The sequence below is a fragment of the Crotalus tigris genome, unplaced genomic scaffold (genome assembly GCF_016545835.1).
Source record: "Crotalus tigris isolate CLP2741 ecotype Arizona unplaced genomic scaffold, ASM1654583v1 scf7180000018862.1388955, whole genome shotgun sequence".
Classification (NCBI taxonomy): domain Eukaryota; kingdom Metazoa; phylum Chordata; class Lepidosauria; order Squamata; family Viperidae; genus Crotalus; species Crotalus tigris.
The window spans coordinates 1,134,733-1,149,795 of NW_024097242.1; the positions used below are offsets into that span (position 1 = coordinate 1,134,733).

At 38.6% G+C, this 15,063-nt stretch overlaps 1 protein-coding gene across 4 annotated transcripts in view; it reads right to left on the bottom strand.

Annotated features, from left to right (window-relative positions):
* The window catches only part of FOCAD (focadhesin), a 150,702-nt gene that overhangs the window by 121,822 nt on the left and 13,817 nt on the right, over positions 1 to 15,063 (bottom strand). For all 4 annotated transcript variants that reach the window (XM_039357061.1, XM_039357059.1, XM_039357060.1 and 1 more), the window contains 5 exons: positions 12,222 to 12,326; positions 9,629 to 9,730; positions 7,974 to 8,178; positions 5,176 to 5,382; positions 1,735 to 1,822 (listed from right to left, as the gene is read on the bottom strand). In XM_039357061.1, coding sequence (XP_039212995.1) covers positions 1,735 to 1,822; positions 5,176 to 5,382; positions 7,974 to 8,178; positions 9,629 to 9,730; positions 12,222 to 12,326 — 707 coding nt within the window. The remainder of the gene's footprint in view (positions 1 to 1,734; positions 1,823 to 5,175; positions 5,383 to 7,973; positions 8,179 to 9,628; positions 9,731 to 12,221; positions 12,327 to 15,063) is intronic.

A 15,063-nucleotide genomic window follows, 5' to 3' on the forward strand; every position in this document is an offset into this window, starting at 1 on the left:
GCCTCATTCAGGGAATCTCAATTCCCACAATATTAAATGTAAATTTACTACGGAATCAATGTAGAAATAGGAATCTGAGATTCCTGGGTTCAATGGTGACAAACTTAAGTTTATAATCTTGATACCTTCCAAGGACAAGGGACCAAGAAAGGAAAATATTTGTAGCTTAGAGTTGAAATGAGAAGTCCTTGGTGCTTTCTGACCTTGTCTGTTTTCTTATTGTATTAAGTTTCTTCATTGTTTGTTAGCCAAACTAGATAACAACATCAGCACGCACACTGATGATGTTACCTAGTTTGGGTAATGAAACATCTTCAAGAAAACAACCAAACTCAGAGAACACCAAGGACGAGGTAGTATTTCAGCATATTTTCATTGCCTTCAGTAAGTACTTTTAACTGTTAAGTGGAAAACCTTTTATCTTGCTACATTTATCAAAACCTAGTACCTGTAAGCTAACCACAAAGACATAATAAACAAGAATGGGACCATTTTTCCAAGGGAAAGCAGCTTTTTAAGTGAGCTGTAGAACAACAGAAAGCTTTAGTTTCTGCTAAATTTAAATAAGATAAAGTAATTGGGAGGGGAAACCTATGAGTTGCTTACTGTCCTACTGCTATGAAATGTATAAGATGTACAGTTATGGGATCACATCCAGCATTTATCTTAGCTAGTGGGATTTTTGGAATGAAATACAAAGGAGTTAATGATTTTTCCAGATCTGACTCCACAAACAGTTCAGAAGCAGATGTTATTCAGAAAAGCCCATTGGGCAGCAAATCAAAAAGAAATTAAATCTTTTTTTTTCTTTTTTCCAGCAATTTGTCACAGATGCTCCAGAGCAGTTTATTGTGTTGAGATCATTTGAAGAAATGTAGTAGCAGCTTTTTTAATGCTCATTTTTTTTTTCTTTTTACATTTTCAGAGGGAGATGAAGCACTTTGGATTTGGGCCAGCAACTGGGAAGAGGGAAAGTTCCCTCTTCAGGACATCTTATCTGGAAACCTATTAATATTTTCTTTTTTCTCATTTTTTTTCTTTTTCTTTTAGTTCTTTAACAGTCTTTATTATTGTATTAAATTTTCATTATGATTTTATTTAAATACTAATGGAAAAATGTTGACAGTGACTCTGGTATGTGCATTACATAAATTATTAATCTGATTGTCCATCCTTCACAATCTGGTTTCATCAATGGATGACAACCCTTGAATAATATTGGATTACTAATTGGTACCTTAAATATACATTAGAAAAATTAAATCAGCATGATATGTAACTGGAAAAATCTTTGAGATGACACAGAGGAAATTTCTGGAGTACTTTTTGGCTGATAAATATGACAAATGTCTGTTATTAAATGGATAAACATATTTATTCTAATTTTGATTAGGATTATTGTAAATGAAATTAGTTTCTCATCTCTCAAGAAGTTTCATGGAACACATGAGTAATGTTCTGTATTTCCTCTTGCTTAATTTGACATTTAAATCATTGACGTGGTTCTCAGGTAACTGAAAGACATTCCGGGCATAAAAATAGCTAAACAAATATATGTTTATGACATATAATCTCCTACTAATCTTTATGAACAACAAATTTAATCTACAACAGTTGCCAACAAAGGATACTTTCTAATAATCTGAAATTATTAAGAAATTGCTCCCTCCCAGAAAGATAAAGAATGCAAGTAATTTTTCAGGGAATTATTGCAATTTTACAATGAAGTCTTACCTAGATTTAAAATAGGCTTTTGCTGACTAGCTGGAATCTGCAGCAGGAGCACACCCAGTCCAATGATGGTCATCTGAAATGGAAAACCCTAAAAAACCAAGATACACAATCAAGTTTGATTTTCTTTCCAAGTATAATATACAACAGTCTCTGGAAATAAACAGCCTAAGCAAATTTTACACTTGGTTTTTTTTAAAAAAAAAAAATCAAATGAAGCATATTTCTTCAGCCTTAATATGTAAAATAAATAACTCTTCTGACTTTGCAGTACTAGGTGCTGGTAACATAACTACTTCCCATGTTTCCATTTCCTCAGCAGAAAGGCAACAGTGTCATAATATAAGAGCCAGTGACTGACTCTGACTCCTCTCAAGAGAGCTAGTGCATACTAACTGGTGTTTAAACATATTGCTTGAATAAATGTAGATATACATGAAAAAAGCCAGTCAGATTTCCTTTCTCTGGTCTTGGACTGCAACAAAAGCTTTCTTTCATCCTTATTGCAGAAGAAAAAACAAAGCCAAAAAGTCTATGTTCAGACACACACACACACACACACACACACACACACACACACATATAATAGTATAGCTGATTTATACGGTTCCATTTTATTACTGAGGTTAGAGTGATGTCTATACATAGGTGCTCACCTGTCAAAAAGATTAAGGTTCTTTGAAAGTCAGCTTTTACAAATAATGAATTCATGATCTGTAAACAAGCGAACCTTGTAGTTCTCTGCACTACTAAAAATGTATATGAATCCAACAGGGACAAAGACAGTAAGACTCAAATTTATTTCCAGTGTTATCACACAGAAGATGAGAAAAATGTTACCTGAAACACTATAGCTAGATAATAACTGGCTTTACTCTTTGTGTTAAACTAATGACATGACTTGTTTGTTTGTTCTGTTTTAGCATGTATTTTATAAATTATGGTTTGTGCCTTGCTTCTTTAACACAATACTTTTCTTATGGCTGCATACAGCTGCCTTCTTGTAAAGATAATTTCAGCTGTTTAAAAAAACTGAGGAATTGATGTACCTCAAAGCAAAGTTCGTTTAACAATTGTTTAAAATCACAATGGCCTCAGAAAGGGTGTTTTCACAGAACAGCAGAGCGCTCGCTCTCCTGCAGTCACACAATCGCGATCTGGGTGCTTGGCAACCTGTTTGAACTTACAACCGGTTGGCAAATGCCCCACAAACATGTTGTCACCGTTTGAAATCTTTCCTGCCGGCTTTCCTGGAAAGTCAGTGGGAAAGCTGGCAGAGAAAATTGCAAGTTGCCGGCCAAAAGGACTTTCTCATGTCTCCGGGGAGCTGAAAGATCTGCTCACCAAGGGGCACTGAGCTCCTTCAGCAAGGTAGATAAACAGAGCTCAGATCCTGGTGATTTGAGCTCGATTTCACCACCCATAGAAGGAGTTTCCTTCTGCAGGTAGAGGAAGACTGACATCATCCCATGGAGTGCAAATATGGAGTTCAGATCTTAATTATTTGAACTCCATTTCTCCACCCAGCCGACGGTGTTCCTTCCTAAACTCTGAGAAGTGACATCCTTCAGGAAGCAGCTCTTTCACCCAGACCCTAGAGATGAGAGGAAGCCAAAATTCAAGCAGAGGACGGAGAGGCAATGTGATAAGATAATCAGCACAGAGTACTTTAGGCAGATGGGGCAAGACCTGGGAGGCCCAGTGCAGACTGTGAGCGTTTTTCCTCAGAGGCTGAAAAATCTGGTAGGAATTTGGCACAGACTATTTTCAGTTCTTGAGTGGAACCCGCCAGGGTTTCCCCACTCCCATCCACACTCCTTATCTGGAAATCCATCCACTTAACAATTGCGATTAGGAATGCCAGGATTGCAATTGTTGAGTAAAACAGTCACATGGATAGTCATGTGACATCTCGCTAATGATCGATTGCTCAACAACTAAAATTCCAGGCTCAATTGTGTTGGTAAATCAAGGATTGCCTGTAAATAAGGCTTGCTATACAGCTCATACCCTATTTGGTCATTGTTTCGAAGATATTTTCTTATCTATACAAGAAACAGTATGATCACCAGCAGGCAAAAAAGCAGCGGGAGGGACAGCAGCTTCCAATTTCTTGCTAGCTTCCCCACCGAGTTTCCTTGTGGGAAGCAGGCAGGGAGCCCTGAAAATCTATCTTTCTTCCTCCCTCCCTCCCTCAAGTTCCTGTTGGCTTCCCCATTTATTTTGTTTGTGGGGAGTTGGAAAGTCAGTGGGGGCAGTGGCAGATAAGAAATTATGTGTAGGATGCACAGGAAGTGCTGCATAGGTCAACAAAGGCACATTGGGTGGTGGTGGTGGTGGTCAGGAAGGGTGTACAAATACTAGAGGTAGGGAAGGGCGGGTGGGTGAGCAGCGTGGGTCAGGAAAGGTGCATGAGGATGGACAAGAGAGGTACTACACAGCTCAGGCAATCTGCATGGAGGGGCAGCACAAGATGAGAAGGATGCCTTAGGGTCCACAATGGTGTGCAGGGGGTAGCACAGGTCAAGAAGGGTTCATGGGCATGTGCAAGAAGTGCTGCGTAGTCAGGTAAGGCGCAAAGGTGATGCGGCTGAGGAAGGATGTGCGGTGGTGTGCAAGCTGTATTGCACAGGTTGGAGAAGGCACACAGGGACAGCATCATGGATCAGAAAAGGCATGTGGAGGGTGGCATGGAGTAAGAAGGCTGCAGGAGGAAATGTGAAAGGGTCCGCATGGGGGGATGGCATGGCTCAGGAAAAGTAAGCGCAGATGTGAAAGAAGTGCCTTGTGGGTCAGGGGAGAAATACAGGGCAGAAGCATAGTTCAGGGAGTGTGCTTGGGGGTACACGGAGGTGGGTTTTGGAGGACATGTGGAGATCCATCCTTCCTGTTCTTCTTTCCCTTCCTTTCTCCCAATTCCTTCCTCCATCCCTCCCTTCCCCCTCTTTCTTCCTCCTCTGTATAAGTGGCTGCTCCTGGATGGGAGACAGACTGAAGGATTGTGAGAGTGGCTAGGAAACTATCGGCAAATATTGAAAATGAAGATCATATAAGTGCAGCAGCAGCCCAATATATACTTAAGCAGTAAATAACCTTCCCAAATGTTATTGTCTTAGGTGTTATGGCTCCTGGATTTGGAGCAGATTCTCTGTTAGTCCAGTTGAGCTACTTTGGTTCAAAAATTGTTGACCTAAGATGCGTAGTTTTGTCCAGTTAAAAGTTGTAGACATTTAGTAGTATATAGATGCTGGGAAAGTTTATATAATAACATAGTTTTACTATAATAAATCTACTTCTTAGCAACTCTCGTGTCCTTAAATACCTGTGATGCCTGTTTCCAGTCCAGCCTACTAACCTTACAACTAAGTGCCAAAAGTTAAGGGCCATCACACAATTAAGTATGAATACATCTTTAAAAGTTATCTTAATCCCCAGAGAGCCTACCTCTTTCAGAAGCTCAACATTTTCCTCCATTAAGCCAATTAAAGATGAACATTCCCCTGTGGCCTGCAGGCTAACCTCACAGAAAACCAGAAGCTGCAGGCAAAGATGACATAATTGTGTCCTCCAAAAACTAGGGTGACGTAGCAGACTCCGAAATAATCCCTCCAGAAAAAGCAATGCTTCCGTGATCTGTAGAGCATCTTTTACCTATGGAAAACAAAAATCAAGACTGCATCATACTCAGCACTGAGAACCAGCTAAAGTGTTAGCAGATATGTATAAATGAAGAATGCAATAGAGAGAGATTTTGCGTTCATAGTAAGTCAGTTTATCTGGAATAGGTAATCTAAGATCCCACTGTATGCATTCTAGAAACACCTCCCTGATATTGTGCTGATGATACTTAGTTGCACATCTCTATCCCCAGCTGCCAAGTAATACAGTCAAGGGATTGGAATCCACATTCATTCATTCATTCATTCATTCATTCATTCATTCATTCATTCATTTATTTATTTATTTATTTATTTATTTATTTATAAAATTTATAAGCCGCCCTGGGACTCTGGGCGGCTAACAATAAAAAACACATAAAACATAACAAAACAACAATACAAAAACAATCATCCAGGGGTAAGGTTTTATAAACCCCAGGCCTGCCGGAAAAGCCAGGTCTTAAGTAGCTTACGGAAGACCAATAGGGTGGGAGTGGTCCTAATCTCCGGGCGGAGCTGATTCCAAAGCGTGGGCACCATCACAGAGAAGGCCCTCCTCCGCGGCCCCGCCAAATGGCACTGCTTGGCCGACGGGGCCTGAAGGAGGCCCAGCCTGTGGGATCTAACCGGACGTAGGGAACTATGAGGTAGTAGGCGGTCTCGCAAATAGCCTGGCCCTGAGCCATATAGGGCTTTAAAGGTAATGACCAACACCTTGAATTGGACCCGGAGACCAATAGGCAACCAGAGCAGCTCACGGAGGATAGGTGTAACGTGGGTGTATCGAGGAGCACCCACTATCACTCGCGCGGCTGCATTCTGGACCAACTGTAGTCTCCAAATACTTTTCAAGGGTAGCCCCATGTAGAGCGCATTGCAGTAGTATGGATAAGGATAAACCAACTTCAGATCAACCCTGACAAGACCACATGGCTATGGGTCTCAGAGTTCCTTGTATGTAGCGATTTTTGAATGGGGTAACTCTCCACCAGGCAGTATACAATCTGAGGTTCCCTCTGGATTCAGAGTTCCTGTTCAAGAAGCAGGTGGCAGCCATGACCAGGAGGACCTTTGCCCAATTACATCTTGTGCACCAACTATACCCATTCGTAGATCAGGAGGAATGGTCACGGTCCCTCATATTTCAAGTCATCTCCTACTTGGACCATTGCGACCTGCTCTGCACACCTGAAGAGCATTTAGAATTTTCATCAGGTCCAGAATGCAAGAGCCCAAACAATGCAAGAGCGCTCCACAGCACACGTAGTCCTTGACTTGTGAGCACAACGGAGCCCAGAATTGTTCATAAGTTGCTGTGGGTTGTAAATCAAATTACCGCGTGACCAGACTTGATTCTCCAACCATTTTTACGACATTTTTTAAGCAAGTCACTGTGGTCACTAAGCAAATCACATGATCCTAAGTCCAAATGCAGCCAGTCCAATGAGTATTTCTTAACAGACAAGAAAAGTCGCAAAAAGCAATCATATATGGCCAGCGACACTGTAACCGGCTGTAAATAAAAGCCGGTTTTCAAGCACCCAGGATGTAGTCATGTGATCGTGGGGTTGGTGTGACAGCTGAAACATCAAGGGCAGGTCATAAATAACTTTTTTGAATTTAATATTTTTTGAACAGTCATTAAATGACTGGTCATAAGTCAAGGACTACCTATAAAGCCATATAACATTGCTATTTCATAAGGCACGCTGGTTCCAATAGTCTCTGGATGAAATTCAAGTTTTGATGGTTATTTTTAACACTACACGGACGGGGCCAAGCTACTTGTGGGATTGCCTCTCCCCAACAGTTTTTGTCCATCCCACCAAATCTGGCAGAGTAGGCAGGCTCTGGGTCCAATCAGTAAAATAAGGTCATTTGATGAATCCTTCTCAGTCATGGTGCCCGTCTTATGGAACAGACTCCTCCTTGAGATATAGGCAACCATGACGCTCCTTCCCTGTAATCTTTTACCAACAGAAAGGAAAGCCATAAAAGCTTGGCTGTTCCCCTGGTGCTAGAGCCACGATGCAAAACAAAAAACAAAAAACCCAACCTCTGATATCTGTGGTTATTGAAATTTTTTAAGGTCCTCAGATTTGCTATTTTTATACTATGGATTGTCATTTTGTCTTCTTTTATCCACTATCCCAAGTTTGGTATATGGGTGGCCATATGCATACTGTACATATAAAGGTAAAGGTTTCCCCTATCCAGTTATGCCTGACTATAGGTGCTCATCTCCGTTTCTTAGCCGAGGGAGCCAGTATTATCCATGGTCACATGGCCAGCATGACTAGACACCAAGGCACAATGAACGCTGTTATTTTCCTATTGAAATGGAACCTATTTATCTACTTACATGGGCATGTTTTCAAACTGCTAGGTGAGCAGAAGCTGGGGCAAGCAAGAGGAACTCACCTCATCATGTGACACTCAGGTCTCGAACTCAGGCTCAGCATTTTTAACTGTTGAGCCATCAGGCTCCCTGGCCACATACATATGTTAAAGAAACATAGAAACAATAGAAAGTAAATAAATAAAATAATGTGCACTGAGAGGTTAGCACGGGAGAAGCTTTACCTGATAATATGGAACTAGGTCACAAAGCAATTGAAGGAGATGGCTTTCAAGGGCATGGGGTTCCTCTTTGTTCAAAGGCCCATATGGCTGAAGCAAGACTCTAAGCAGGCTCATCCGTAATTCTGCATGTTCCCGCAACTGGTAAGGTTCACAATATAGGTACCTTAGAAATGGCCTCATTATATTGACCCATACATGTTCTGCCCTGAAATTGTAAGAAATCATTTTAAGAACTCACAAGACAGTTATCACATCAATGTAGCAACTGCTTCTTTTGGTATACAATAAAAAATCAACTATAAAGAAACTGGAAAAATACAAAAAATATAATTTCTATACCTTCAAGGTTTAAAAGATGTAAACCAACAAATACAACCACAGAGAAGAAAATAAAACATTACTACATCAAGCTAGAAAAACCTGAATTAAAACGTCTTCTAGAACAGGGGTCTCCAACCTATGGGCCCCGGCCCACTACCGGGCCATGGCCTACTGGCCATCGGGCCGCGGAGCAGGCTGGCTAATGCGTGTACTCACCAAATTGCGGTAGCGCCCGCGGACACATATGTGCATGTGCAGGGGCTACCGCCTGCACGCTAGCACAAACAGGGCTGCTAGCCCCGTGCAGGTTGCACAGCCTGTTTGCGCATGTGTACAGGTGCTAAATGTGGCCGCTAGCCCGTGCAGGTTGCACAGCCCATTTGCACATGCATGCGGGTGCTAGTAGCGGCAGCTAGCTCCTGCGCACCTGCGCAAACAGGGCCACTAGTGCTGTGCACATTGCATGGCCCATTTGCGCATGTGCGAGTGCTAGCAGTGGTGGCAACTGGTGCCTGCGTGCAAATGGGGTCACTAGTGCCATGTGGGTGTGCACAGCCCTGTTCCTGCATGAGACTGTTCGCACATGCGAATGCACGCTCCCAGTTTTTCAGCTGCTCCCTTTCCCTCCAGTCCACCAGTATGAAAAGGTTGGTGACCTCTGTTCTAGAATACATAGCAGTTGTTGATTCCTAATCAGAGAAAAGATTAGAAAGAATGAGAGCCAAAACAGGTGATAATCTGCAGATTGCAATACAACCTGCAAGACCTTATCCAATATCTTAGTATTTTCATGGGTATATACTGGATAAAGGAACATAGCAGGCAATCAAGCCCAAGTGTTCAGAAGTTCATATGCTACCTGAAACAAGAATCACCCTAGGTATCTAATATAATTTGTGGAACAGTGAAGAAACAAGTGGTATTTTCACCACATGTTAATATGATATCATGATTATTGACAGAATACTACACTTTGCTGATCTCGTGGCACAGTTAATGTACAGTATTGAGGCAAACTCTGCCCTCAGCCTGGAGTTCGATCCTGAAAAGGGCTTAAAGTTGACTCAGCCTTCTATCCTTCTGAGGTTGGTAAAATGAGGACCCAGACTGTTGGGGGCAATATGCAAATAATACTTACATTGTAAATCACCCAGAAATACTGTAAAGTACTATGGGGCGCTATACTCTATAAGCCTAAAGTGCTATGTTATATTAATTGTTACCACTCTATTAATCAGCAGTAAAAATCCTGTATTGTTAAAGCCTGAGTTCACATAAGAATCTAGAGGTCAACTGTGTCATCAGTTACTTATGCAATTATTTTATTTTCCTACCCTTTTGGACATTGCTGGAAAAATGTGGTCATATGTTGAAGAAGGAATGGCCAGCAATCAGGTCTGTTTTCAAGTACAATAATTAGAGGGTGAGGAGAGTTTCTGGGAGAAAACAAAAAAATGACAACAAATCATTAAATCATTAAAAATAATAAAACTTGCAAATTTGATTATCCTAAAAATAAACACAATCATAAATACAGTATTATAATAAGATACAGAATTGCCCATGAGATATGTTTTGTTAATAGAAGGGGAGTATATGTTCATGGATACAGAATGAAAGCTGTATTTACAGGCAATATATTAATAAACTTTTTAATGGCCTCATGAATGGTGAGAATGATTCTAATGAAGGTAAGTTTATTACTGTGATATCAGAATTTTTCCTACAATATGTCCCTGTAATAATGGATTAACGGAATAACATTTATTCTTGATGTGAATGAATACATGCATACAATTTCATACTATACATACTGTATTGTGCATTCCTTCCTACATTCTCTTTTCATATGCTCAAAGGGCACTATCAAGAAAAAATTATAATGCAAGAAAAAATACTGGATAATATTTCATATTTTCTGATATACAGGATGTAGCTTGTTCAGGACTTTATTCCACCCTACCCACTCACCCAAATGAAAAAATATGAAATTGCCACTGTTCAAATTCATTCTGATTTTCTGGGCAAACTTTGGCCTTATTTTTCTTGCTGTGATATTCAATTTTATGTCATCTGCAATTTTATTTTTCACCTTGCCATCCAAGTTATTATTTAATTCTAAACAACTCTCAATCTAAAACCTGACTCTATATACATACACCTTTCCAATTTGATGCACTTGATCGTTAATTTTCAAATTGTTAGTCGCTATTGACCCACCTAATAGACATACTGTATAACTAAATCGTTAATTAGCGGTATAGGTTATGTTGTAAAATATTTTGCTGAACTTAGGCCTTATTGTGTTCAAAGTATTTTCCTCATCTAAGGGGGGGAGAGAGGGAGGGAGGGAGGGAGGGAAGGAGGGAGGGAGGGAGGGAGGGAGGGAGGGAGGGAGGAAGGAAGGAAGGAAGGAAGGAAGGAAGGAAGGAAGGAAGGAAGGAAGGAAGGAAGGAAGGAAGGAAGGAAGGAAGGAAGGAAGTCTGATAAGACTTGTTCGCAACAAATTAATGCTGAATTCCGGTTATCACTGTATTGCATTCAAAGTGTTTATAGATCCGTTGTTTTATTTATCTTCTCAGATATCTTTCTGGTACCAAATGTCAGCTCTCCAAATCCTTTTGCCTCTTTTTAAAACAGAATCAATTACTTTCTTTAAATTGTCTTGGTATTTCACCAGTTCTCCGGGCTTTCTCACTGTTAACGGATATAGGTTTGGTCAAATCATTAGGTTATTTCCATAATGCAGGAGGTTTTTCCTTTGGCTTTGGAGATTTAAACTCTTTCACTCTAAATATGTGTCTGTTAACTTTAAGCTGCATTTCTACAGTATCCCTTCATCACATCCTCTGTAACTGCTTACTTGAACATACTGTATGCTGCTTAATGGAGAATACTGGAGAAGCCAAAAGTTTAGCTGAATAGTTTTATTTATATCCAGTAACTTTATTATTTTTACAGATAAGGGGGTGAACATAACCAACACTTCTTCCTATTTTCCTGAGAACTACCGTGAGGTGATGTGAGCGAAGAGTGAGTGATTGCCCAAGGACTTTCATATGGTTTTTGTGGCGAAGGCGGGGCTTGAACTCACAGCCCCTTGCTGTCTAAACCAGTGCCTTAATCACTAAACCAAAATGATTCTCCAACTTTGTTTAGGCTTTCCCCCCAAACCTAGCTCCACCTTTTTTTGTGGTTGTTGCCTAATGAAGCAGATTTTATTGGATTTTTATCAACTAGCATTTCAGGCAATTTTTTTATTTATTTACACACCAGCCAATTCTTGTTATTTGCAGATTTCATATTTTCAAATTTGTATGCTCATTAGAATGTATTTGTAACCATAAAATCAATATGGTGTGACATTTTTGCGATATAATGGGTTGTGAAGATAAATTTGAGAAACACCGGGAAGAGCCACAGCCAAGACAATAGTCAGATAAGAAAAATCTTGCAAGATTTTATTACTATAACTCTATAATAAAAATAGTTTTAATATCCATAATATTGGGGGCTTGAGTCTTTTCTGCTTCAAAATGTTGACATCACATCAATCTTGCAAATCTGAATGTGTCTCCCAGCTCCTTGCCTTCACAATAGGGAGGGTCAAGCTTGAGATATTTTCTCAAATTCCATTCTTGCTTTGGATTTATCTGATACATATATTAGTTATTATTATTTATTAGTTACTCAGATTTATCTGATCATTGCCTTGACTGTTGCTCTGTTTCTTAATCTCTGTTTCTTAATGTACATGTGGTCATTCATGGACATGCAGAATGGAGAAAAACTGGGTTGCCCAACACACTGTTCTCAGCTAAGACTTTATAAAATAATTACTGCAAGTAATGAGAATCCTTGGTACTTGCAATGTTTATCACGTTACCATTCAAAACAGCAGGCCAATTTGACCGGTTTAAGGCATACCTGATTGCATATAAGTCAAGCTGTTGCTGTTCTTCATTTTTTGATGTCTTCAAGGCTTGCATCTGTAATAGCTTTACAATGATTTTTATCAAGCCCTGGACATTCCTATCAAAAAGCACAGTAAAAATACATGTTCAGTCAACAGATTTCTACAAAAAGGGAAACATTTTCACGATGTCCCTTAACACCACTTTTTAGTTTGAAAGGACTTCCCAGGTTATGTCATTAATCAAACCATAATTCAACATAGTACTTTTTCATTTGGTTTGCCCTGATTCCGATAGCTATGTGCCCATTTTACATAGTAAATTATCTTGTAGGCACTATCACAAGACAGTCTTAATTTTGAAAGTATCTCTTTGAAGATATATAACAGGTCATATGTGCATATACCAGAGACTTTAAGGATTCATATAAAGGTCTCAAACAGTCTTTTCACCTACTTGCTGCACTCTTCCCACAGTTCTGGTCTTGCTAGCCACTTTAATCCCGAAAAATATTTTCTCGCATCAATTTAACATAGGAATTAATTAGTATCACCGTTACTTTCCATAAGCAAGCTACAGACTGGATCTTTTATCCTTTTCAAAAATCAGCACCTTTGAGAGCCATTTATTATAGATAGAAAAATCAGAAACTTAGACAAAAGTGGAAAAGGGAAGGGTGAAGGAATAAATAATCTTTTTATATAAATTGTGATTTTATTAAAGATTATAATTTCAACAGTAAAAGCTAATACAAACTGAAAATAGAAGAATAAAGATTAGAAAGATGCAGAAACAATAGAAAAAGATGAAAAATAGAGAAATTGAAAAAGTATATAGTGAAGAAAAATTTAAAAAATATAAAGTGATTTCCCACTTTCATCACAAGTATAAACCATTTTACTAACTTTATTTTATTTATTTATTAAATATATATGCCACCCATCTCACTGTTGAAGAGAAATTCATCACCTTCTCTTAAAATACAAATGATCTTTCTTCCCATAAACCTTCTCTTACATATAAGCAAATTCATGAAGCACTGTCATTTCAGTCCTGATGTCAGCAAAAAGCCCATTAATAATATACTTAGTTTAACCTTGATCAAATAAACCAACTTTATATTCCTTCCTTTTATTCCAACAATCTCAGTCTTTAGTCCCTTCAAGTAGTATCATTGAACCTGATTTTTTTCTTTGCTCCTTATCACAAAACTTTTCAAAATGTTAACAAGTTACTTTTTGTAATATAGCAAAATTATCAGGTCACTTTCTTCCTTTTGATCTTTCAATATCCTTTTTAATTATTAAGACATCAGCCAAAGTTTTGTATGTCTAGCGTAGCATTTTTTCCCATGTCATTCTTATAGAAAGCCATTTTCAACTCAGTCCTGCTCTTGTCTGGTAGAACTTTCTCCACTTCCATAAAATCTTTTAGATACTGTCTATCTATAGAGGCAGACACCCTTAAAATTAACTTCTCAGTCCATTGTTCAAAAGTATTTTTCAAAATGTTCAAATGTTTGCTTCATTCTATAATTGTAAATTGAGTTTAAATGTTCTTCTTTAATTGTAATTTTTAACTCCCTCTGGTTTCCCTTAGTATCCATTTTTTAAAATCTTCTCTTATGTTTTAAAATGAAAGACTTTTCACCTGGGAAGGATTCTTTATAATTAATTCCAAAATCTTACTGCAAATTTATCGGGATACTTAGCCTATTTGTAACGTTCTACAATCAAAGTTTTAATCATTCTTGCAGTTTAGTCCATAATTGTTTTTAAAGTTCATAAACCTTTTGTTAAAACTTTTTTCACTAAGGATTGAAGGAAAACGCACCCAATCCGAAGGTTTCTAATAGCTGAAAAAGTTAATAAACAATTCCCAAGAGTAATTAGAAAAGTATGCAAATCTAGTATCCTTTCAAAAAAAAAAAACATATACTGAAGACAAAGACAAAATGGAGACTGTCATCCAGCCTTCTAAAAGCCAACTGAGAGGGTGAACCCAAGATCTTGACTGGCTCCTGGCATCCAATTTTTCTGATTGTCCTATATATCATCCCTCTTCTTATACTGTGGTGAATTAGGGAGGTGTCTTTCTAAGCCCCTTTTATATATTTGATCTCTGTTGTGGACTTGTGCATTTCACCCCTCATCACTTTGGGGAAAGAGCTTGTGTATTTCCATCAATGTCATCTTCTTTACTCTCTACAGCCCATTTGATTATGTACTATTAAGTTGGTGTTGACTCTTAGCAATCACCTAGATTTTCTCCATGACGACCTGTTCCTAACCTAGTCCTTCAGATCTTCCAATAGTATATAAAACCATTGTAACAATGTCCACCTACTTTTCTGCTAGTTGTCCTCTTCTTCTCTTTCATTCTCAGCATTAAAGTCGTCTCCAGAGAGCTTGGTCTTTGCATAATTAATCTAAAGTAGGATAATTTGAGCCTCAAGTGCAATATCTGGATTATTTTGTTTGACGGTTTACTTGTTTTCTTGGCTGTCCACAGTATTCCCAGGAGTCTTCTTCAACAGAAAAGTTAAAAAAAAAACAGCAATACTCTTCCTGTTCTATTTTTTCAAAGTCCAAATTTTGCTTTCATACGGTGCCACAGGGAATATTTCTTGCACTATTCTGATTTTTGTAAGTATAAACACATCATAGCATCTGATCATCATTTCAAAGACTTTCACAGCTGCTCTATCTAGTCTGTGATTTATTTCTTGACTGTTCCTTTAATATTGTTGATCCTGAAAGGAAGAAACTATTTACCACTTAGATATCTTGTCAATTCTATGGATGGTTGTTCTACCTGTTGTCATTTGTTTAGTTTTCTTTATATTTAATTTCAGT